This window comes from Phasianus colchicus, chromosome 3 (assembly GCF_987193195.1).
Source record: "Phasianus colchicus chromosome 3, bPhaCol1.hap1.1, whole genome shotgun sequence".
Classification (NCBI taxonomy): Eukaryota; Metazoa; Chordata; class Aves; order Galliformes; family Phasianidae; genus Phasianus; species Phasianus colchicus.
Window position 1 is genome coordinate 49801077 of NC_143438.1, and position 22986 is coordinate 49824062.

The window sequence follows — 22986 nt, forward strand, 5'->3', positions numbered from 1 at the left end:
AACTTTTCTACAGTCCCAAATCACAAAAAGTTGGTGAGCAGCATTACTTCCAGCAGTGGCTCTCTTTCCTTTCTGAGCGGAGTTTGGCAGATTACTTTCTGCTTCCTTGTTTGTCCCGTGTTCTACCTGCTCCAGCCGTCCTCCTCTGTCCTCTAATCTCTTTCCTTCTCTTTTTTTTCTTTTTTTCTTCTTCCTTTTTTTTTTTTTTTTAATATTTTTCCTTCTGGGATGGCTTGGTCTTTATTTTTTTTTTTCCCAAGTTTTTTCTTCTTCTTCTTTTTTTAAAATAACTGATATTTATGACTATTTTTTTAAACTGCTTAACTGCTTTTTTTTTTCTGTTAATTAACTGAAATTCCCCCCACTGTTCTCCCTTTTCTTCCCTGCTCCTCTCTTTTCTCTGAATTATATGCAACCCTTCATGTACAAAGACACTAATCTATATCCATCAACAACCACAACATGATAATGCTAACATTTTACTATGACAGGAAGTAACCATTCTTGAGACTGTGTGATGGCTAAAAAGGGTTTTATTACCCCTACATTTGATCTAGGGATTATCACACTTTGTGACTGTTAGGGTCAGCTTTCCTAGATTACCTTCCCTTCCCTTGCATTTGAAGTCTTATTTTTCCTCCCTCCTCTTCCTGAGGCTTCTCGTTTTCCCTATTCTACAGGAACGAGTGTCCTAATGGAAAAGCAGGGCAGCAAGACATATTTTATCAGATACATGTAGAAAAGGAAGGGACCAAGGTGTTTAGGACTGCAGGACTTTTTGTTTGGGAAACATGCTGTATCAACAAGTCTGTATTCTGTCAAATGTTTCAACTAATTTTTCAATCCACAAATTGAATGCATGTAGATAACTATGAATACATCTATGAGTTATGTATTATATATATTCATACCAATATGTTTGAGCACATTTTCTGTATTATATAGGAATACTATAAACCTATATACAGACACACATAAACAAAGGCCAATTTTAAACAGCTTGATGTCACCCCTTGAACCTTTCTCTCTGGACAGAACATGGTCTTGGAAAAAGGCTTGTGAACAACAATATAAATTAAAGGAGGGGTGAGGGGTAGTGAAATTAGAAAGATAGCTACAGAAAAATCCAATTACTGGTGAGAAAGCTAACAGAACTGAAGATCAGAAATTATTTTTCCCTGTGCTTCGATCCTGAGGTCACATTCAAAATGCTCAGGAATGCTGATATTCCTTTCACCCCAGCACAAAATCCCCTTGCATTTGCTTAATCGAGGCTACATCATTAGGAGCTGCACGGTTTAGTCTGGCAGTGCAGATAAGAATCTTCCACTGAGCACAGATTACCAGAAGCATGACCAGCAAATCTCCCTGCATGTTTTGCAAGCTCTTTTATTTCACTGCAAGATTTTACATTAAGAACATTTAAATCTGTGTCACTATGGTTTTGTCATGAAGCAATATAATGCATGATTAGATACAGCACAGCCAAAAACAATTAAATGTATTTTTTAAAGATTCTCAGTCAACCTCACCCAGCTTTTAGAAATAATACATAGGCAGTTAATCATTCAGTTTAACAAAATGCCAGTCTTTTCAGAACTGCAGACTGAAGCTAACTGGATTTGTTCTGTTTTACTTAATCTCTCCTTTCTCTCATCCCATTCTGACTTTTTAGTAAACATACTCAGAAAATAGAAGGAAAGAAAACTAAAGAACATCTGAGTATTTTATGGAAAAAAACAGGGGTCCAATTCTGAAAACACAATGCACATGGGAGGCAGGCAGCAAACAGACACACCACTCTTGCATTCCAGCATCACTCCTTACCCAAGGTGTCTGTATTCCCCGTCATGTTTCAGTATCACTGCAAGCTACAATTAAGGACACATCATACACTGGATTCAAAAAACCCCAACAGAAATGGCAAGTTCTGTTGCTGGTAACAAGGGATTTTTAAATTGCACGTTACTGACCCAGATTGAACACTGAAGCAGTTCAGATTATCTCTTCCCCAAAGATACAAAACATCAGGACTAAAGCTTAGTCCAACAGGCAAATCACTTCGCTCATTTATAAAACCAGCTCGTCAGTTGTGTTTATTCATTTTTTCTGAAAAGCATATAAAATGTTCACGCTCTAAACATATTAAAACTTATTAATAATGTACTCAGAAAAACAAGCGACTAATCTGTGGCAGGTAATTTCTTCTACAGTGTGGCCAAGTTAAAAGAACTCATGGAAGAAATACTTAAGTTTCCTTACATGAGAAAGAAACCCAAAAACTAGCATCAAGCCAAGCATTTTTAAGTTATAAAATGAAGAAAAAAAAACCAAAAAAAACAATAAACTATCTTTTGTTCAATATGTATTTACTGAAGGAAGAAAAAACAGCATAAAGGAAACAGGAGCAAAAACAATCAACTGTATCCAACACTGTCTTGAAATGTGAAATTTGGAAAACACTAAAAACAAAGTAAAACAACCCTGTCAATGTTATCTTATTAGCGGGCAAATGATGTGCTTGATAAATTTAATTGGCTGATAGAACTCTTAGTGCTATTGCTGAGTGGTTACCAAATTGAAAACATTATGGGTAATCCTAGGGGAATAAGCAAATAATAAGAAAATATGAATATCAAAGAAAAAGCAGCTTTTGTTTTATTCTAATTTACAACTGTAACAGCCTTGTAAACATCAGGCTAGACTTGGGTTAGGAATCCTAGAAGAGTTTTAAAATATGCTTATACCTTAAAGTGCAGATTCCATTCCTAAATAGTACAATTCCTTATTTTTTTCACATAAATGACAGTATTTAATTGTACACAGATACACTCCGGATTTTTTTTCCAGACTGTTCAAACACAACAAACAATACTATTTTATGGCCATTTGAATTATTTATGTTTCCTAACGACAAAAACTCACCAGTTTTGATTTTGATACCAAGGTGCTTGAGAAGCACACAGTAGTGTCATTACCATAATAACTTCTGAAATTAAAACCTGTCTAAAACTCTATGGAAAGCTAACATCCAGTTCATTAACCATTCCTGTTAGTTTGTTTTCAATAATGCAAAAATGATTAGAAGTTTAATTTGCTAATCACCTGTGTTTTGACTGGCAGTGGATATATAATTCTCTGCAGAAGTCTAAACTAGCCCTTGCAGAAAATAAAACATGCTAATGCTTTATCAAGTCTAATAATATGAATAAAAAAATCAATCACGCCTAGGTTAATCATTGATGGATGTACAATTAATTTCTCCTTAACTCTGTTTAATTTTAGAGGCAATGATGATCATGAGTAAGAGAAATAGCTATCTGTCTTTGAGAAGTTTTAGCGCTTCACTTACCAATCATGTGGTTTGCAACATGAACTTGGATATCCCATTCATTGTAGAAAACCATCTGACATTTGATGCACTGGTAGGTCTTCTTCTAAAGAAATAAGGGTAGATAAAATTTACTAAAACATACAGTTGAAACCATTTCATTATAACTCAAAATGCTGAGTTCAAAGTGGTCATTTAAAGCTCTCCAGCAGTGTTTTTATTAAGGCTTAATTATTAATATTAAATAATTACACTGCAGTTCTGTAGCACCTTTTATGTGTTTCTTGAAACTCCACAGAGATTGGGTTGTTGTTGTGGGGTTTTTTTATTTCTTTTTTTCATCTTTCTAACTTCATGGAGAGAGCAGTACTGCTAAAACACCATTGTCATATTCACAGGAGGCAAGATGTGATGAGAATATGTGGGATGTGATCCAGACAACACTGAAATCAATATGAATCCTTCATTTTATATCAATGGAGTAGGCCCACTGCGGTACTGGGGTGAAGCTAGGAAGAAAACAGATCAGAAACCTGCCTCCCCCCTCAGTCTCAGCTAGGCTGCAGAATCTCCTCTGCACATACATTTTAAATGGTCCATCAGATTGCCATCCTTCAAAGAAAGAGAAGTCCTCTTTAGTGTGGACAAATGGCTACTGTTTTCAGGCAGTAGTTTCTGTATCTATTTCTGTACTAAAACTAGGAAGGCTGGCTGGAGTACACTGAAAAATAAAATTTTGCTTTTTCATCCTAGAGACTTTAAATCTGCAATTCCAGGCATCTAACAAGACAAGTCAGATGCATAAAATTATTCAACTGCATAATTGTAATATCAGGGACTACATTTCTACTAAGTCCTGGAGAACTCAACTGTTGTTTTGAAGATGCAGTGAAGGTAAGCCCTGAAGTGCCACATCAAGCTAGTTATTCAGGAGACGTGCATCTTTCTGTACAGCCACAGACACCTTGGCTACATTAGCAAAAAGGCAGGATAAAAAAAAAAAAAAAAGGAAAGGAAAGAAGGAAAAAGCATATAATTTTTTAAAGAACATGAAGTTACAAAAACCTGGCACAGATGTACTAAATTACAGATTTCATATATATGTTCACTGGGGAAGAAGTAGGGTTCACTGGATAACATGCATCAAAAATGGAGTCTATTTTTTATACATTTAACTTCTAAGAGTGTTATACAGCTGGTATCATCTATTACATTTTTTAAAAAATCTTGCTTTTTTTTCCTCCCCAGATTCTAAGCATTATTAAAGCATTGCTGGATTTCTTATCAGCAATTATCTTATCTTATCTAAAATTAGATGTTATGTCTCAGACCAAGAGCTCATTCATTAAGCATCTTTCCACTAGAAGCCCTTAGAAAGGAACATACAGGCTTTTTCAATGTATGTCATCTTTTTCTTACCAAGTTAACTGTAAAACTAGCGACTAATCAAAGTCAGCCCTGAAATTAAATGTTCCTGTGGGCTTCTCTTTACAAATCTCCTATTGCTTTCATACAGAGAGGATATTTTAATTTTCTTCGTGACAGTAACAAAATACATCATGCCTCTTCTCAGTGGAAACACTCATAAGCCTTTTCTGCTCTTCCACATCTAAACCAGCTTAAGTTTCCTGAAATGTAACCAAGTTAAATCCTTACCCAGACAAATAAAATGAATGGGCACCCGCAAAACTAATCTGCTTTGACTTAGTTTTGACTCAGTTTGACTATTTTTACAGTTACAATTTGTAAAACCTGCTGTTAAAAACAAATACAAGTCTTTCCTCCTTTTCAGGTGTGACCACAATGGTAACACAGGTAGAAATCCAGATGCAGTCCAAGGTCTTCCTATTATACGCTGGTAAATTTAACCTTACTGCACTACATCTAGATCTATCAAAGACCTCTAAATAATGACAATCATGATCAAAGATTTATTATGCTAAGCTCTTTACAAGGTGCTTTTTGATGCTGACATATAGAACAACAATATTGCATAAATAACAATCACTCTCCCTTTTTAAAAAACACCGTTTCCCTTTAGAACTAGTTAGAAAATATTTCTTACTCCCTGATGACTGGCACTATATATTGTTTATTAGCATACCCCTAGCATTATTCCTGATATGTGACTTTGTTCAAAAACAAAGAAACATAAACTTAATGGCTGGTCTTTTCTCTTGTTAGCACAGTAATGCAGAGTGCATGTCAAGATTTGTTGGAAAATTATGACTGATGTACATAATGGCAAAACATACAAAGGCTGGATTTTTTGAAGTTTCATGCAAAAAAATAAACTCATTTAACAACAACCAAAAACAATAATTTACTAGCACTTGCTAGCCTCTTCAAGTCATCTGACACATTTGGAAAATCACACAGAGGTTTTCTTTTTATCATGAAGGAAAGAATGTTTTTTGTGACTGCTGCTTGATCAAAACCAAGTTCTTCTTTGTTTCTGAACATATTCTAAAATGTTGACATCAACTTTTATTAGCTCGACACATTCACCTCAAAGTGTCTAAACTTGTTCCTGGTTAAGTTTTGATTTTAAAAGCAAACTCAATAAATTCCATTTACTCTTAGATTTTCAAAGTGATCAAACCCAGACATTTTCACACCATGTTGAACAAAACCCACATGCTTATTTCCATACGTTTCACATTCTAAAGAAGCTCTTTTTTACTGCAAGTTACATCTTAGTACATCACAGGCTTTGTCAGACCAGCAGCACTCATGACTGCTTACATGGGCTCCTGGATCCTGCTGTGCCCCATGGCCGTTCCCAGCTCCCTACCAGAGTCAGATCCAGGGGAGACCGAGCTCTCCTCACTCTGTGTTCCCATAAAGGGGAAACCTGGGGGGTATAAGATGGAAAGGAGCCTCGGAGAATGGCAGCTTCATCTCCCCTGCCAGGCAAGAAGCCTTGCTGTGCCAGCGTAGCATCGCATAGAAATAAAATTGGGTCATGACTGAAGGAGCCACCTGACTCTCTCAATTGTCTGCAACCCTTTGTAAGGCAGGACGCAACGAAGGCTGTGACAGCCGTCCTTGCGTGGCCTTGCTGCAGCTGTTTGCAGCACCAGAGCCCCAGCAGAGCTCACTGCCCCTCTGCCCAAGTCACTGAAGGAAGGCCCAGCAGGAATAGCAGGCACCCAGGCCTTGCTGCTCCAGCTCACTGCCCAGGGCATTTCAGCTCCACATGAAGATGAAGGGTGGACAGCTCAGGGCACTTGCATCCTAACCTGCCACAGCTGCATTTGCTAGAGGACACCCATCAGCCTTCTGCCAGAGACAAACATGCCAGCGCTCTCATTCCCCTCTCCAAGCACAAATACAAACCGACACACATTAACTGTTAGACTAATGTCATACCAGCAATGGCGGGCCACAGAAGAAGCTGGCCAGCACATTTCCATATGTATACACTGGGCAGCACCAATAAGGAATCAGGAGCAGCTGTAGTGTGCTAGACTGTGCCTTGCTGCAAAATTTCCAAAGATATGTTCCAGAGAAGAACGATGCACACATTATCACATGGAATTCTGAAAACGTCTGAATGTTTTCTTTTTATTTCTTACATCACCACAGCCTCACCTTTCCATAAAATAAACAACTCCTCAATAAACAACCTCACAATCATTCATAAACCCCCTCCTGTCAAGAAACCAACTGACAATTCATTTTCTACATGCTGAGCGCAAATCTGAGGCCCCAGTCACAGCTGGGGCCATTCAAAACTGTTCTAGAAGAACAACTGCTTGGACTAGATGACTCACACAAGCACTGGGCAGCCACGTTGCCTCTTGCATTCTTGTTCTTTTTCATTACTGATTTCAGAGCTGATTTAAAGCCTTCCAGCATGCAAAGCTTCTCTGTGACTACATTTAATGAGCTTCAGATAGGGCCTTCAATCCATGCAGAGCATATGCATGTGTCTCTCTAACCTTCTGAATAATTAATGTCACCTAGACCTTTAATTATTGTCCTGATCTGCACTTGTCACTTTGCAGTTTTCAGAATTTCCTTACTATAAAGGTTCTCAAAGTGTCCATGTCATGTCAAAATAGGCTTTGCTGCCTTTATAAGTGGCCCAGGAGTACGGTCTTTCAATTGGTACCTGAATTTAATCCACAATTCTATTTGCTTTTAAAAATAAAAACTCTGCCTTTTAAAAGCCAGACAACTAGTGAACACTGTATGAACTCCTCTATTAGAGGATTCACAGTTCTATTCAGAAGGTCCTTCTATGTAGCCTTCTGTGTCCTGTGACTCTTAGATACCCATACATTCTTCTTTTTTTTTCCTATTTCCTAATCTCATTACATTACTTGAGAATGAACTGCATATGCTATATATTTGCTCATGTTCCACCTCCTTGTCAAAGCCATTCAGAATTTTATCACATGCCTATTTTGTTCTGACATTTCCCCAGTTTTGTACTACCACTGAATTTCATCACTTCACTACTTATTCTTTCTTCCAGACTACTGATACACTGCATAAATTCAGAAAAATTCATGCAAGTAGTGACTCTCAAGGTTTTCCATTATTCACATCCCTCCAACCTTAACTGTTTCACAAGATTTCAATGCTATCCATATCCAGGCTAGTCTTGCTTTTCTTTTTTAAGTCAAACAAAGTAGCTCTTCTTATGCCACGCGTATCAACCGAATAAATTAGTCCTTCATGCAATACTCTATCAAAAGCTTTGCTAAGATTCTGGTAAATGTTTACATTCTTTAGCAAAAAATTTAGACATGATCCTCCCTTTCTGAATCAATACTTCCTACCCTTTGATAAATCTGAAAAATTTCTGGGTGTTCTTCTGTCACTACTTTCTCTCCTCACTGTCTAAATCAAATGCACAAACCCATAATTTCATGCGTAATCCTTCCATCCCCTTTTGCTTACAGACTTACAGGCATCCCAAGTTTATTCTGTACTATATCCTGACTTCTCCTGCATGCAATAGTCTCTAGCATTGAAAATGACTTTGATGTGTACCTGGTCATCATCACAATAACCTCCCATTTACAACCAGATACATTGCTTACCCGTGTGATGCTGGTAAAGGGGATTTTCAAGGCTTTTTCCACTTTGTATTAGCACTGAACGATGGAATGGATCAACAATACAGCCAAGTCAACTTGCAACTGCTGAAAAAGAGTAACCCTACACCTCCCACATCCTCTGATTTCCCCCTCCCAGACTAATCATTCTCTCCCACATTCCCTCACATTAAATCCAGATTGGAATGAATTCCACCTGTTAAACTAACAGAAAGGTAATCTGACAAGAGAAAGCAAATAGCTTATGTGTTTGTGCTCCCAACAGATCATTTGCAAAAGCAAGTTAAAACTTGCACGCTAACTACAGCAACTTGCTGGTGCTAACTCCTAATGCTGCCAGCTGATTTTTTACATTATTATTTCATTAAGCGTTAGCAGCGTGCTCGGCCCTGCGTGAGGCACAAGAGCAACCATGGTCCCAGCCTATTTGTCCATTTAGCCATTTTTCATCATAACTCAGATTATTTTTGACAGTACCTTAATTGAGGATTTCTTTTCTATCTTCCTGGATGCTTATTTTGTCAACCTTAAGCTCTAAAAGAACTAAGCATATGTTGGACAGTTTCACTGCATAGTTAGCTATTTATCTTGCTTATGGGCCACTGTCAGCTTGCATTTTTTCTGAACTAATTGCTAACTCTTCTCATTGCTAATAGAACACCCTTTAACTAGTATTTCCTGATTGTCATTAAAAATATATTTATAAAGATTTTATGAAAATTTTTCTGTTCTGCTTTTGTTTATTGGGGTCTTAAGTATAGTGGGATCTGAGTAAACATGTTTAGAGAGAAAAGACAGTCAATTCTATATGAAAAAAAAAAAAACAATAAATGGAGAACAAACATTTTGAAATTCCTTTCACAGCGATTACTCATTGCTTTAATACACAACAGTCTATCAGTTCTTCCTTCTCTACTTGAAGCCTTACAGTTGCTGTCCTGTCTTCCAACTTTGCGTTCAGGATGCTGTATTTAATCATAGCTGTCTTCAGTGCCTCTTAGTTACAAATCTTTTCTTCCTCTAGCTGATGAAGTGCATTAGCTTGCAATGTCTCACATCCCTATACAGAAAACACGTCTTGCAACTTTTAAAAATGCATCTCTTCCCTTCAAACTCTCTAATCCTTTAGCTCTCTACACGTCTTTGAAAATTGGGTACCTGACAGAAAAGGGACTACAAAACTGGCACCACGTGTCTTGCATTTATTTTCTCTTGATTATTTCCTATGACGTTTACATAGTTTGTAACTACAAATAGCTGTAAGTACCATGAATTTGATTTGGGATGTGGAAAACAAATATGCTTTTTTCTGATTTTCTATCCTAGGGCCTGATCCAGGGTGAGACAGGGCCTCAAAACATGGCAAGTGCACATGCTGAGCAGTTCTCAGGAATCTGGAGCTTGCTGTGTGACTGAACTTCCTGTCACAGAATCACAGAATCGCAGGGATTGGAAGTTACCTCAAGAAATCATCAAGTCCAACCCCCCTGCTAAAGTAAGTACCCTACAATAGGCCCCACAGGTCAGCATTCCTCCCCCTTTCTGTCTCCTTAGACTGCGCTTAAAATCAAATAAGAGAGAGAGAAGAGCCAAGAGACAGAACTGCAAACCCATCAAGAGGCATCCTCACATTCCACATCTCAATCTCAGAGCAGCTACATGGCTATGGATGTTAAGGGGATACTACAACCGAGACTGCACTGATAATTTTGCAGATGATGTGGCATCAAAGCACAGGCAGCAGAGCATGACTTGGCAGGTCTGAGATGCAAAAAGCTGATATTCTGAGTAGGCTGATGAATTGCTGGTGGGCTTTTTCAAGTCTAGTTCTTTTTTCCCTTTGTTTAAAAAAAAAGGCATACTGAGACAGACTGCCATTCAATAAAGCCACTACTTTCTTCACCAACAATCAGCAACAGATGTAGACCAATAAAATTAATAGTTTGCAAGTACGCACAAGAGAATACTCTTTTGTCTCTTTTCACCATCACAAATTTTGTAAAAGCTCTCTGGATTTTAACAGAAAGGCAAAACTGGGGGCCTTTTATACACCTCATTTTGTTTATTTAATTTGAACATTAAAAACACTTTTCTCCCACACTATGGAAAATTAATGACAATTAATTTCAGTCTCTAAAGCGAGACTTGGGACATTTTTCTTTTTCTTACTTGTCCACTTTCAATTCAACCTTTATTCCTGAAGAATTCTGGGCTATTACTTACGAGCATAATTCCGTCCTACTGAACAGTTGTGCTCAAAAATATGCAGCATTAATATTAATGTACAAACAGAAATATATTACTCATACATAATATATAAGAAATTAATTTTCATTGAAATATCAGGAGAAGGATTAAACCCCTTAGATCCTTCTCTTGCAATTAGCTCTGCACTTGAGCAAGTCAATGGGACTTCACAAGTGAAGGCTTCACTTGTGAAGCCAATGGGACTTCACAAGACTGGAACTATACAAAAGCTTGCCTATACTATGAAATATTCCACTAACTGAATTCCACAATCATACTACTGTGATTATAGCACCACTCTGTATGGATACTGTTAGGCCACATCAATGTTAACAAATATACCAGTAGCGTCTGAGCGGGCACACAGCTGCTGACATTGCAGTGATGCCTGACTGCACGCCCAGTTGGCAAACCTCAGCAGCGGCAGCAGAGCTGCCCAAGGAAGTGGTGTACCAGCAAAACAAGCGTGCCACTGAGTCAGTCTTCATTGCTGCCCACAACGGTTTGTCTCTGGCAGTTTTTCCTGTGAAGACATACTTGCTTTCCTCTAAGAGAACTACAGGAACCTCCCACAGTTCCCTCTGTCCTATTTTATAATCTTTTTCTTTCATACTACGTCTTAAAATTCCAGTAGTTCCTCTTAGGTACATCTTGTAATAAGTTCATGGGCTTCAATCTACCATTCTCTAACAGAAAAAGAGATCAAGGGATTTACTTCAGAAACAGAATACCATATGTCTAGGCTTGTCTAGACCACCATTATATGGACTATGAAATTGTGAAGCAGGGATTAGAAGAAAACAGAAGTAAGGTTAAGAGAAAGCATTCACAAAAATCATCAGGTGTTGCAGACGTTCTTTTATTAGGCCTGCAAAAGAAGGCCCAAGCAGCAGAAAGGATCAACTGTGAGTTTGTCAGGGAAAGCTTCAGGATTGGCATGTGCAGACAGCCACATTCCTAGTTTCGCACCAAACCTACTTCAGCCATCAGAACAGAAACCAAGAGGACTGTTGTAGCAGTGGAAATGAAGGTGGAAAAAGGAATTTGGAAGCTTGGAATCTCAGATCGTTCTCTGTTGGTGAACCATTCTATTTCCTCTCAGAAAAAGCAGAGGGAAGAGGAGGCCTTCCAGACACAAGAAGCCATTAGGTGTGCCTTTTTGCATACAGCTGAATCTGGATAACAGGCAAGAGAGGAACACTATCCTATGCAGGATACCAAAATTGTGGAAGCATGACCAAAGGGGACAAACAGTCTCTTTCCCTCCTACCTTCCACCTTGCTTTTGAGTATACAAGCAGCAAGCGACTTTTAATGACCGCATTTCTAAGAGGCTATATTTTTAAGGGGCTTTTCAAAGTCATTTCATGGGCGATATGAATGATCAATGAACGCATGTGAGGCCTTCACTTCAATGAACTTAGGTCTCCAATAAAAACTGCAAACTGTGTGGTTTTTTTTTCTTTGATGTGCACATTGTTACTAGTAGGACTGTAGTGAGATGCCCCATCTTTTCATTCCCTGACTTATGGCATCTATACTAGCAATAAAGGTTTAACCACCAAGAGAGAACAAGGTAACACAGATGCACATCTGGTAGGCAGGCCAAAAGCACTCTGGAAACCACAGAATCACAGAATGGCTGAGGTTGGAAGGGATCTCTGGAGGCCATTTTGGACCAGTCCTCTGTTTAGGCACTCAGACTCCAAAACCTCTTCTGGGCAACCTGTACCAGTTACCCACATGGAAGCCCCTGTATTTCAACTTGTGCCCACCGACTCCTGCCTTGATATGCCCCATGGCAACAACTAATGTTGACAGGACACACATTTCTGCTGTCATATCTACAGCTGTAAAAGAATGCAGTAAACAGAATAAATGGGAAATGAGATTGGAAGGAAAAAAAGTATCCAAAGATTCTGAACAACCAACTAGAGTTAAGATCAATCACCAGTCTTCACAAAGACATAGGTCAAACAAGAGGACTCTCCATGATGCCACCTATCAGGTGGTTCATTTATGTTCATTTTGTACAACTCTATGGAACAAGCAGTACTAGGGATGCACATTCATTTTAAATTAACAGCCCATTTTATGTTTCTCATGACAGAGTGACAAATTTGGGTGTCATGTTTGGTGTGTGAGATAAATAATACACACATTGCATATAATAGCTTTATTGAGCACTGATTAAAAAAACAAAAAAAAAAAACCAAATAGCACTTCTCAAAACATTTAGTCAGTTTAAAAGTTACTGTGTAATCACCACAAAGAGTGGATTGTGGTTCCTTATAGCTTCATGTCTTGTGGCTGATAGACTTTTGCAGAGAAACCAGGTATGAACTTCAGTTAAAGCCATCTTCCTGGTTTGGATCTCTAAAAGGCTTCTTTCTTGTCTGGTTTCTATCACAGATGATATGCTGGGTCACTTTTCTTCCACCAAAGTTGTAAAAACTCTATAGACTTTAATATTCCTGCTCAGCTATAATGTTTTTGTTGAAATTGGGCAAGAATAGTTCAAAAGTTGGAGGGGGAAGAGAGAGAACTCTCTAGTAGTATACAAAGAGACAAAAAGACACATATCATGATTTCCTATGTCTTGTTCCCAAAGATGATCAGGCTAGAAAAAAAGAGAAAGTTTATTGTGGTTTCTACATGATTTTGAGGTCGAAGTACTAACACTCATCACTGTTGATTTTCCACTGAGGTTGTGTGGAAGGGAAACTGTGATGTTACCCTGGTCACTTGGCCAGCAGGTACATGAATGAGGAAAGTCCCATGAAAACAGTGGGCTGCCCAGATGATCAACAGGAGTGTACATCTTAGGGCACTTTGTTCCATAAAACTTTGTTGAAGTTCTATGAGACACAAATACATTTACATATACCCTCTCTAGAGTTGCTTAATGTTTTCATCTATTTTCCTGTGTCCCTCTCCTGTTAATCTGCTTTTCTTCAAGGAGGCACTCCTTCCGCTGCCTTGTTTCATGGAAATCTTGGCTTGGAACTCTTGAAAAGTTTGGAGAACAAGTTATCCTTTCTTCCTCCGATGCAAAGGTATGAAGAATTTCTTAGCTGAAGCATCTGAGAAACAACATGACAGCATTAGATTTTAATGATCAGTGGACAGAAAACTAAAAAAACTTACTACTGTTTAGCAGCTCCCAATTAACATATGGTGTTCCTTTCACAAACTGGTGAATGCAGAAAGGTGGGAAATTTGCTGCCTAACTTCAGTAGGATTAATAGCAACAGGACAATAAATAACACCATCTTTCTTAAATGCAGAGGAGTTATCTGATAGATCACTACTGAAAGTGTAAAGACAAAGAGAAGGAGAATGCTATCTTGTCAGCCACTCCATGGCAGTGGACCTACCAGAAATTAGAGTGTATGGTAATGTGAAGGTGGCCTTCTGTGTCTAGAAAAACAGAGTAGCCCTTACTAAAAATACATATGGCCACATATTATCTTCATGAAAACAATGTCAAAATGATGCCAGAAGGTGAAGCTGTATTTTTAGCGAGCTTGTTCTGAAACTCCAGAAGCAGAAAATATGTTTGCTACAGATTACTTCCACAAACTCTTTCAATTACAAATCTTTGTGCCAGCAACAAACCTTTTCTACCTTTTTCCATCCCTGAATCCAAAATCCAGCATGAAAATCACGGGCATGGATCCACTGACAGGAAACCCAACGTTTACATTACAAGTCTATGTGCTTATCCACAAAAATCCTGTAATTCAAATGATCAGCTCGGATTGCTGATGAGGAGGATTATTTTAATTTCTTTATGTATTTCAATTAAATGCATGAGTATTGATTTCAAAGCATTTCTTCAGTTAAAAGCACAGTGATTTATGTTGCTAAAATGCAGTTGCTTGCCCTGCCAGAAGCATGCATTTGGGAACATTTCTGGTTGCTTAGTTTTTCCTCTCTTCTTTCTGCTTCTGACTGCCAGTACCTGATGTTGAAACAAACCAACTACTTTGAAAGGCAGTTCCTGTTATGTCTTTGTGAGTTTGGCAGTCTTGGGGAATGGAGGGGAAGAACAGTAAGAAAGGTATAGATTCAATGCCCATGAATAAAGAGGGGCAAAAAAAATGTAAAAGTAAAACAGTACACCTACCTGAATGCCATTCGTGCTCCCAGAGATACCATTTCAAGATTCATCTGAGGTCAGATACGTTGAGATTCGTTGAGCCACCAGCTCTTCAGCACCTGAATTCTGTGACTCCCATTTCCATGAGTTCATTGTTAGCCTGCACCTTTATGGCTCCTTCCAGAATGGTGCTGTGCAGTGCTAGGTGCTCCTTGCTGGGACATGCCCACCCTGGCATACAGCTCTGTGCAACCACAACGGGACAGAGAACAGCCCCAGATTCTCACTGCGGTTCTTCAGCTGTCTTCACTGTTGCTAGTTCTTTTCTTCTTTGTTCAGCACTTTGATTCTCTGCTACAGTGAATTTTTGTAAGTCTTTTGCAACACCTAGTTAAACATCTTTATTCCTGCGGTAATTTAGTAGTGTGCTTACACTGCCCCTTCTCTTCTCAGGACCAGAAAACCCAGAATGTCCTTGTATTATTAATGAAGGACTGTCTGCATTGCCACAGGTAATACAGTATTCATATGAGCTTCACATTCATGAAAAAAAGTGATACATAACTTTAGCTACTTATAGCAGCAATTATGCTTGCTGAGCATCTACTCTGGATGTTATCAACAGGACCCCAAACTGAGCACAGTGGCTCACAAGGACACACTACCACCAGATTAGCTTTACCAATGAACTGTTGGTATAAAGTCCACACCCTCCTCCCCTGCCTGCTAAGCAATTAGCAGTATAATTATTATTGAACTGTTATGCTGGTATGGTTCTGAGTGTACAGAAGTTGTGAAGCTTAAAAAGAAAAGGCACACCTTTCTGCTGTGCCAGCAGTTCTCTCATTAGGTGCACAGCAACACAGCGAAGAAGAGCAAAAGAGGCAAAGCTGCACATCTTTTCTTGAACACTGCTTTTTATCTTCCTAGTCCTTTGCAGAAAATGTATTGTAATTAAGCATGGCAATGCATTTTCAGAAACTATCAAAATTATTTTCTCAATAAGGAAAGTGAGGAAGAGATGTTCAAGTGGATTTGTCCGAGGTGCCGAAGCACACGAGTGACAGGAAAATAATCTGTCTAGTTCTCAATTCACTATCACATTAAACCTTGTTCTTCACGTTTAAACATTAAGTATCACCAAGATTATTATTCTAGCCTAACAGCATACTTGCAATAATTTAGGATTTTTACAAGAAATCTACAGCCTGAATTTAGCATCTCATTAAGCTCAAAGAATAAATTAGGGGTTTACTAATTTAAAAGCTCTTTCAATAGCCATCTATCCACAGTTGAATTGTTCAAGTCTCAAGTCTGTCTGTCTGAAGACAATAGTACAATCACATCCTATCACGTTATTTTGTACAGACTAAAAAGGAAAGTGTTCTAGCTTAAGCATAGGAATACTTGACCTTCTTCTTGCCAAGAAGGCAGAAACCATGTGTTTAATGTTCTTTTATCTTAAAAAGGTATCTTCTAGCACTCTTAGCACAGTCATCTTTTAACTGAGTAACGAAGGGTATTCAGTACTGTTAATTGTCTGATAACTACTTTAGATTTTTCTTGCTTCTGAAGTGAACTATTATTTACTTGAAGCTCACAACTCAAGCCAACAACTATAAATAATGCAAATGGAACCTTCACTCCTTAATGTAATGATTTTTTTTGTTGTTTAAAATTTCTCCAAAATAACACATTTAAATAGCTTTCTTCAGTACCTCATTCAATTCGACAAATATTCTTCCAGTGCAGGACCAAAGCCACTTACTAATAATAAATTTTAGAAACTCAATTTGTTTTTACTGTTTGTGTTATATGCTTATGTTTTCATTTCTCTCAGCCTGGATAACAAATCTATAGTGTTGAACATCTTTGCATTACCACTTTGAATTTTGATTCTCATTGCTATAACATTCGCATCACTACAATTTGAAATAATATCTGTTAGAAAATTAAATTATCTTTCAAGATTTTATAAACATGCATTTATAGTTTCCAGAAGTACTAATGCTTTATCAGGAACTTGATAGCTTTTTGCCTCCCATGAGAAAAGAATCTGAAAGTCTAGGTTGCACATGTGAAGAAAAAACCACAGGCACTGAAAAATCAGTTTAAGAGCTCTGAATGGAGGCAGAAGGCAAATGGTGATTCGGAAGCATGCAAATTCTACTCAAAAATCTTGATGTAGTTTAAAAGGCTTTTTCATCTTACATACATTTCTAAGATAAAAAATGAAAAAAGCAAGAAAAGAAACATGAGACCAATCAGAAGATACAAAAACGCTGATTATACCTGATCCAAGTACAAGAAGATTCCCTGAGGACACTGAAGGTAACTGACCTTATATCACTGCAGAGAATGCCTATATCTCATTTTCCTTAGTTTACAAGCAAGAGAAAGTCAAATTGGCAACACATTATCTTGTTAACTGTCTTAACATGTATGATTCTGTTCATGCTTGAGGTAGCAGGAATTGGCTTCCAGAATGACTGGGAAGAGAGATATCAAGCAGTCTTTTGGGAAAAGATAAAAGAAAATAGGATGATTGTGAATCTATCAAAAGTTTGTAGCTGGTCATTCGGTGATTCCTACTCAGCAGCAATACTACAGGACCATCAGTGGCCTAAAAGTACAATAATGGGAGCCACTCCTCTTCTCTCCTCTTTGAAAATGTTTTCCTTAGACTTGCAGTTCTCAATCTAACAAACTGCTCCTCCCATTAACTACGCAACACATCCCATTCCCCAAGCATCACCTATCACCCCCAGCTTGCACACTGGAGATGCAGATGCCATAAAAGCATGGAGTCACTTTCTGGTGGATGCATCCTGACTGGTATTACACTTTCATCTCCCAGCTGGAGTGTTCCTCTTGGTAACACACCAGGTCCTGTGCTGCTTCAGTGGCCTCCTCCCAGCTATGTTCTCAGTAGCTCCACACTTACCTCTTGAACCACACATCCTCATGCATCACTCCACCTTCTCTCTGCCTCCCCCCTGCCCTCCAGTTTGCACATGTCTACTGGGTGACAGGCTAAGAGATTTCTTGCCCAACAGATGGGCTCACAAATAGGGAGTGATGAAAGAGACGGAAGAGCAGCTCTTTAACCACAGGGTATCCATATGCATTCACAGTGATGGGTTACTACACACTTGCACCATTACATGTTATAAGCTCTTTCGAAACAAAAGCTATTATTTCTTTTAATTTGTGTGTGCTGTGTTTTAAAGCTTCCTGAACTATAATAGGTTATTATGCAAAATACCATGACTAAAATAGTAACTCTCAGTCATTCTATTGCTAATATTTCTGAAGATCAGAGATAAAGCAGATTCCCTTCAGTCAGTAAATGACTCCCTTACCTTCCCCTTCTACTCCCCATACAACCATTATTTTTTGGTCACTCGAGTCTGAGAAAGCAGATGGGATCTTTTAAGAGTTTGACCCTTTGTTTTTTTCTGAAACGTAGATTTATTTTCTAAGTCACACTGCATGAACAGGATTTCATTCATCAGGCATAGGTGCTTCAGCAACATCAAAATCTGTTCATCGGGAATGGAAAGAAAAGTAAAACAAGGAACTGCCTCTGAAGGACGCATTTCCCAGTTTACCTTAGGCTAGTGTTGCACTTCTATTTAATCCAAATATGCTGTAAGTGAGAAAATCAATGTCTACAACACAATTTGCAAAGAAAAAAACCAACCGCAGTTTGTTGTTCACAAATATTTTTTAAAAATCTACCCCTTATGCCAGCATTTTGGCTCACTGCGTTCTACTCCTCTGTCATTAATGCTCCCTGCCGTAAGCACAACTCCTAGCTGGGGATTCCAACGCATTAACAGAGCTAGGGTAAGATTCCAGATCTCAGTTGTGCTGGCATGAAGATAGGTCTCCTCAGTGATACAGAAGACAATATCCTAGGGAGACTGGAATTAGTCCTATTCCGCACAATTCAATCCAAGATGTAAGGCATATCAAGAAGCAAGTAATTACTAGCTAATAGCTACAGATGGAAATGTAACATGGTTCAGCCTAAGAATTTCATGACAAGTGACAAAACGACTTGAAAAAAGGGGGATTTTTTCTAAAAGGATGGAAGGTGTCAAGAGCAAAATAAAAAGGGTTACCTCTTCAGTTTGGGAGGGGCTGATTCTGGGCATTGGAGATACTTGTGGTGTTTTCAGCTGTGTACTGTTGCTGTCTGGAACAAGTTCTCTGTGGATTGACTGAATATGGTTTTGGAGTTCACTTTCTGATTCAAATTTAACATTGCAACTAGAACATCGAGTCTTCAGTCCCCCTGCCTTGCTTTTGTTCTCAATGGAACTCAAGTTCTCATTTTGGCCCATGCCTTGTCTGTTACTGCTTGAAGGGATGTTGACACTTGGACTACCACTTTTACTGAGATTAACACAGCTAGCACACAGACCATATGGCAGACCATTGATGTCAAGTTTCACTAAATCCTGTTTTGAACGAAATTCCTTCAGGCAAGAAGCACACTTGTACAGTTTCTGGAGATGTTGTGCGCGCCCCGTAGACTGCACGGCAGAACCATTTCCAGTTTTCTGCATGTGGAATGTGCCGTGGATTTTCAGTTCCAACGTGGAGGTCACAGTCTGCATGCACACCACGCAGCGGAACCCTGTCAAAGAGTTCCTCAAGTCAGGGTGCATCTGGCAATGCTCTAAAAATTCCTCCTCACTCTGCAGAGGCATCTTGCAAATCCTGCAGTTTCCGGTATCCAGGCTCTTACTATGTGTGACTTTATGTTCAGTAAGAGTCAGAAGAGATGGAAACCGCTCGCCACAGATTGGGCACATGTAATGTTTCACTGGTCCCAAGTGTGTCTGCATGTGTTCTCGGAGCCCGTTTTCAGAGAAGAATGTTCGAGAACACACATTACACTTGTAATTCCCTTTAATGAGTTCAGCCTTTTTCTTCACTATGGCACTTTCTCCAGGCCGAATGTTGTGATCTCGAAGCTGGTGGTTTTGCAGGAGAGTCTCCATGGTGTAAGCTGCTCCACAAATGTCACAGCCATACATAGGCTCAGATGTGTCCACATCCTCTTCGCTGCCATCGTGGCTGTTATGGGACTCCTGGCTATTTGTCAACAAGGTCTGGAGCTCCACTTCTTCCTTCTGAACCTGCTCAGATGCCCCATTCGTTCCACAGTTTGGAGTTTTTGTTTCAAAAACACAATGCTTTTCCCTTAGGTGCTTTTCCAGCAGGATGATGGCATGGAAAGCTTTGCTGCAGAACTTGCAGTTGTACTTCTTGCTGTGCGTAGTAATATGGCACTGCAGCTCCACCTCTGTACCAAAGGATTCACCGCAGAAGATGCATTTGTGCACTTTGCCTTGGTTCTCCAAGTGGTTGTGTTTAACATGCAGCTGTAGGTCAGTCTCATTGCGGAAATCCCAGTTGCAAGATGTACATCTATATACCTTTTTTTCATTGCTGTGCTTCACAGCCAAGTGTAGTTGGATAGAGACTTTGGAGTCAAAAACCTCTTGGCACAAGGTGCAGCGGAAGAATACAAATGTATGCATGTCTAGTAGGTGCTTCTGCAAGTCATCCACAGAAGTAAACTGCTTGTCACAGCTTTCACAGATGTAGTAGGTTGAGGTGATCATAAAATGAATGGTAACATGCTTCAGCAGAGACTCCTGATTTGGAAATTCCTTGTTGCACTGAGGGCAGGTCAGTTTTGGTAGGACAGTATCAAGATGTGTTTTTAAATGAGTCTGAAAACCGTCCAAGGAAGTATACTTAGCACCACATTGATTACAAATATATTCACCTGCAGGACGAGGAGGAGCACCTCCAACTGCCTGCATCATTTTTAAAGAGGTCTGCTCAATCGTTACAGGAGATAAGGGACTCATGGCTCTGGATTTTTTTCCATTGTGGATGTAATTCAGTGCCAAAGGAATGTTCTTATGGTTCTCCTTGATATGCTTGTTCAATTTAAGAACGCTATTAAATATTGGAGAATTTGTACAGTAAGAACAAGAATACACTTCCACTACTGGATCTTTTGGGGTTCCGAGCACAGGGGAACCAAAACGGGAACTGCTAAGATCACAATGGACTTGTCTAATATGCTCTTCCAGAGAAGAATCTGTAAGAAACCCCATGTAGCAATGGGGACAAAAGAACGCATTACTGTCCTTAGCAGCAGGGTTGGCAAATCCATGAGAACATCGGATATGTTCCTGAAGAGTGTTGAGGTCATTGAACACTTCAGAGCAGAAGTTGCACTGGTACACCATGGCAGGCATGGTGGAAACAATCAGCCCTGGATCCGGAGCTTCGTGGACTTGCTTAAGATGTTCGTTCAGATTGTAGAGAGATGGCAATACCTCCAAACAGTACTGACAGATATGGGCTTGTTCAGGTTTATCTAAATGCATAGTTTTCAGGTGTATCTGCAAAACTGCAAGGCTGGAAAATAACTGTTTGTTGCAATAAATGCAGCTGTAGGTAACTTTTGCCTGTTTACTTGAAGGACCAGTGATATCTGGCACTTGCTGAGCTGCCCGCTTCCTTCCACGGCCTTTTGGTATAGGGGGAGCCGTTTCCACCATTGTTGAACTATCCACAGAGAGATTGGAATCTGGAGTGGTACTTGAGACTGAGGTGTAGCCAACAGTTACCAATGACGGGCTGTTGCTGTGGTTGCATGATTCTGGCTGCTGGTGACTGTCCATGTGACTGTACAACTCTTCCACAGTGTGAAAGTTCTCAGAGCAAATGCTGCATGAATTCTTCTTCTCACCATTATGAGCCTGCTCCATGTGATTCACCAGAGACGTTTCCTCTACAAAGAGTTCGTGACAATAAACACACTGAAGAGCAGATCGGTCTTCATTAGGAGAACACTCAGGGTGACATTCCGCAATGTGCTTCTGAAGATCTTCAGGAAAATCAAAGCCTTCTTCACACTGACTGCACTTCTGAGTGTCCTTCATTTTCCAGTCCTCCATCCGGGAAGCAGACTGAGAGCCATCCTTGTTCCTCTCGTGAACCTGCATGTGGCCGTGCAGCGAACTAGATGACAGGAATCCACGTCTACAAATGGCACATTTATATGGCTTGTTGGACGTATGAGTCTTTAAGTGAATTTTAAGATGATCACTCCTTGAGAATGCTGCATCACACTCGCTGCAGTGATACTTCTTGTCTCCCGTATGAAGCTTTATGTGGCGGTCCCTGCTTCGTTTGTGTTTGAAGAGACGACTGCAATACGTGCATTTGAAAGGGAGTTTGTCACTGTGACTTTGCTCGTGGTGCTTTAAGTAGCTGAGGCGGCTGAACGATTTGTCACAAAACTGGCACTGATAGGGCAACCCTGGGCCTCCCTCCTCTTCACCAAAATCACAACCTTCTCCATGGCTTGGGGAAGTCTGGTCCTTGCTGGAAGGTGATGATGCTGGCCATGAGCAAGTGGGGTCATCCTCAACATCCACTCCATCTGAAATGAAAAAGAAATATGTCCACAAGCTTAATCCCTGCAGGTCAAAGGAGATATCAGATGCACACGAACAACACAGACCTGCTATTCCTAAAGAGCCAAAACGTATTAAACTCAGACTAGGGTATTTCTTAAACCTGTATCAAACAGCTTCAAGACCACATTTATTTTTATCCGACTGTAAAACATTAAAAGTTATTAAATAGTTCTGTGCCTATATTACCTTTTTATTGCTTTTTTATCATTTTTTCTCAGTTGCAGAATATGTATTATACACTGACACATTTATTAAAATGCAGATTTTAATATACTTAATGTTTCTTTTGTATCCATTGGAAAATGATTTGCATATTATGTGAGCATCCGAAGAGTCAAAGGAAAGGAGAAAATATTACAGGAATGATTTAAAATTAATATAGTCAACCCACATTCCTAATATTTAATAAAAAAAATTCCCTCTGCTTTGTCTCAATTTTTTTTTTTTTCTCTTGAAGTTGATTTTGAATGTAGGCTATTAGTGAGAGAGTCTTGAGTGTTATTCAAAACACTAATATGAAAAATTACAGAGAAGGAACCGGGCAACAGTATAAATGGTAACATTTTCTCTAATAAAGTGCAACCAGATTTCTCCAATAACTACGCAATTCAGTTCCTGAAAGCTGGCAGCTAGATCATCAAATGTTCAAAACAAACTAACAAACCAACAGCCAAGCTGACGGAAAATTAGAAAGTTTCACAAGGGTCAAATGTGAACAGCA

At 39.2% G+C, this 22986-nt stretch overlaps 1 protein-coding gene across 12 annotated transcripts in view; it reads right to left on the reverse strand.

The window, feature by feature from the left end:
* The window catches only part of ZNF521 (zinc finger protein 521), a 231713-nt gene that overhangs the window by 113835 nt on the left and 94892 nt on the right, over positions 1-22986 (reverse strand). For 11 of the 12 annotated variants that reach the window (XM_031612772.2, XM_090137489.1, XM_090137488.1 and 8 more), the window contains 2 exons: positions 18876-22228; positions 3353-3437 (listed from right to left, as the gene is read on the reverse strand). In XM_031612772.2, coding sequence (XP_031468632.1) covers positions 3353-3437; positions 18876-22228 — 3438 coding nt within the window. Of the gene's footprint in view, positions 1-3352; positions 3438-10793; positions 13730-14775; positions 15103-18875; positions 22229-22986 lie in introns of those variants that run through there. The other variant, XR_016465140.1, reaches the window with a different exon arrangement.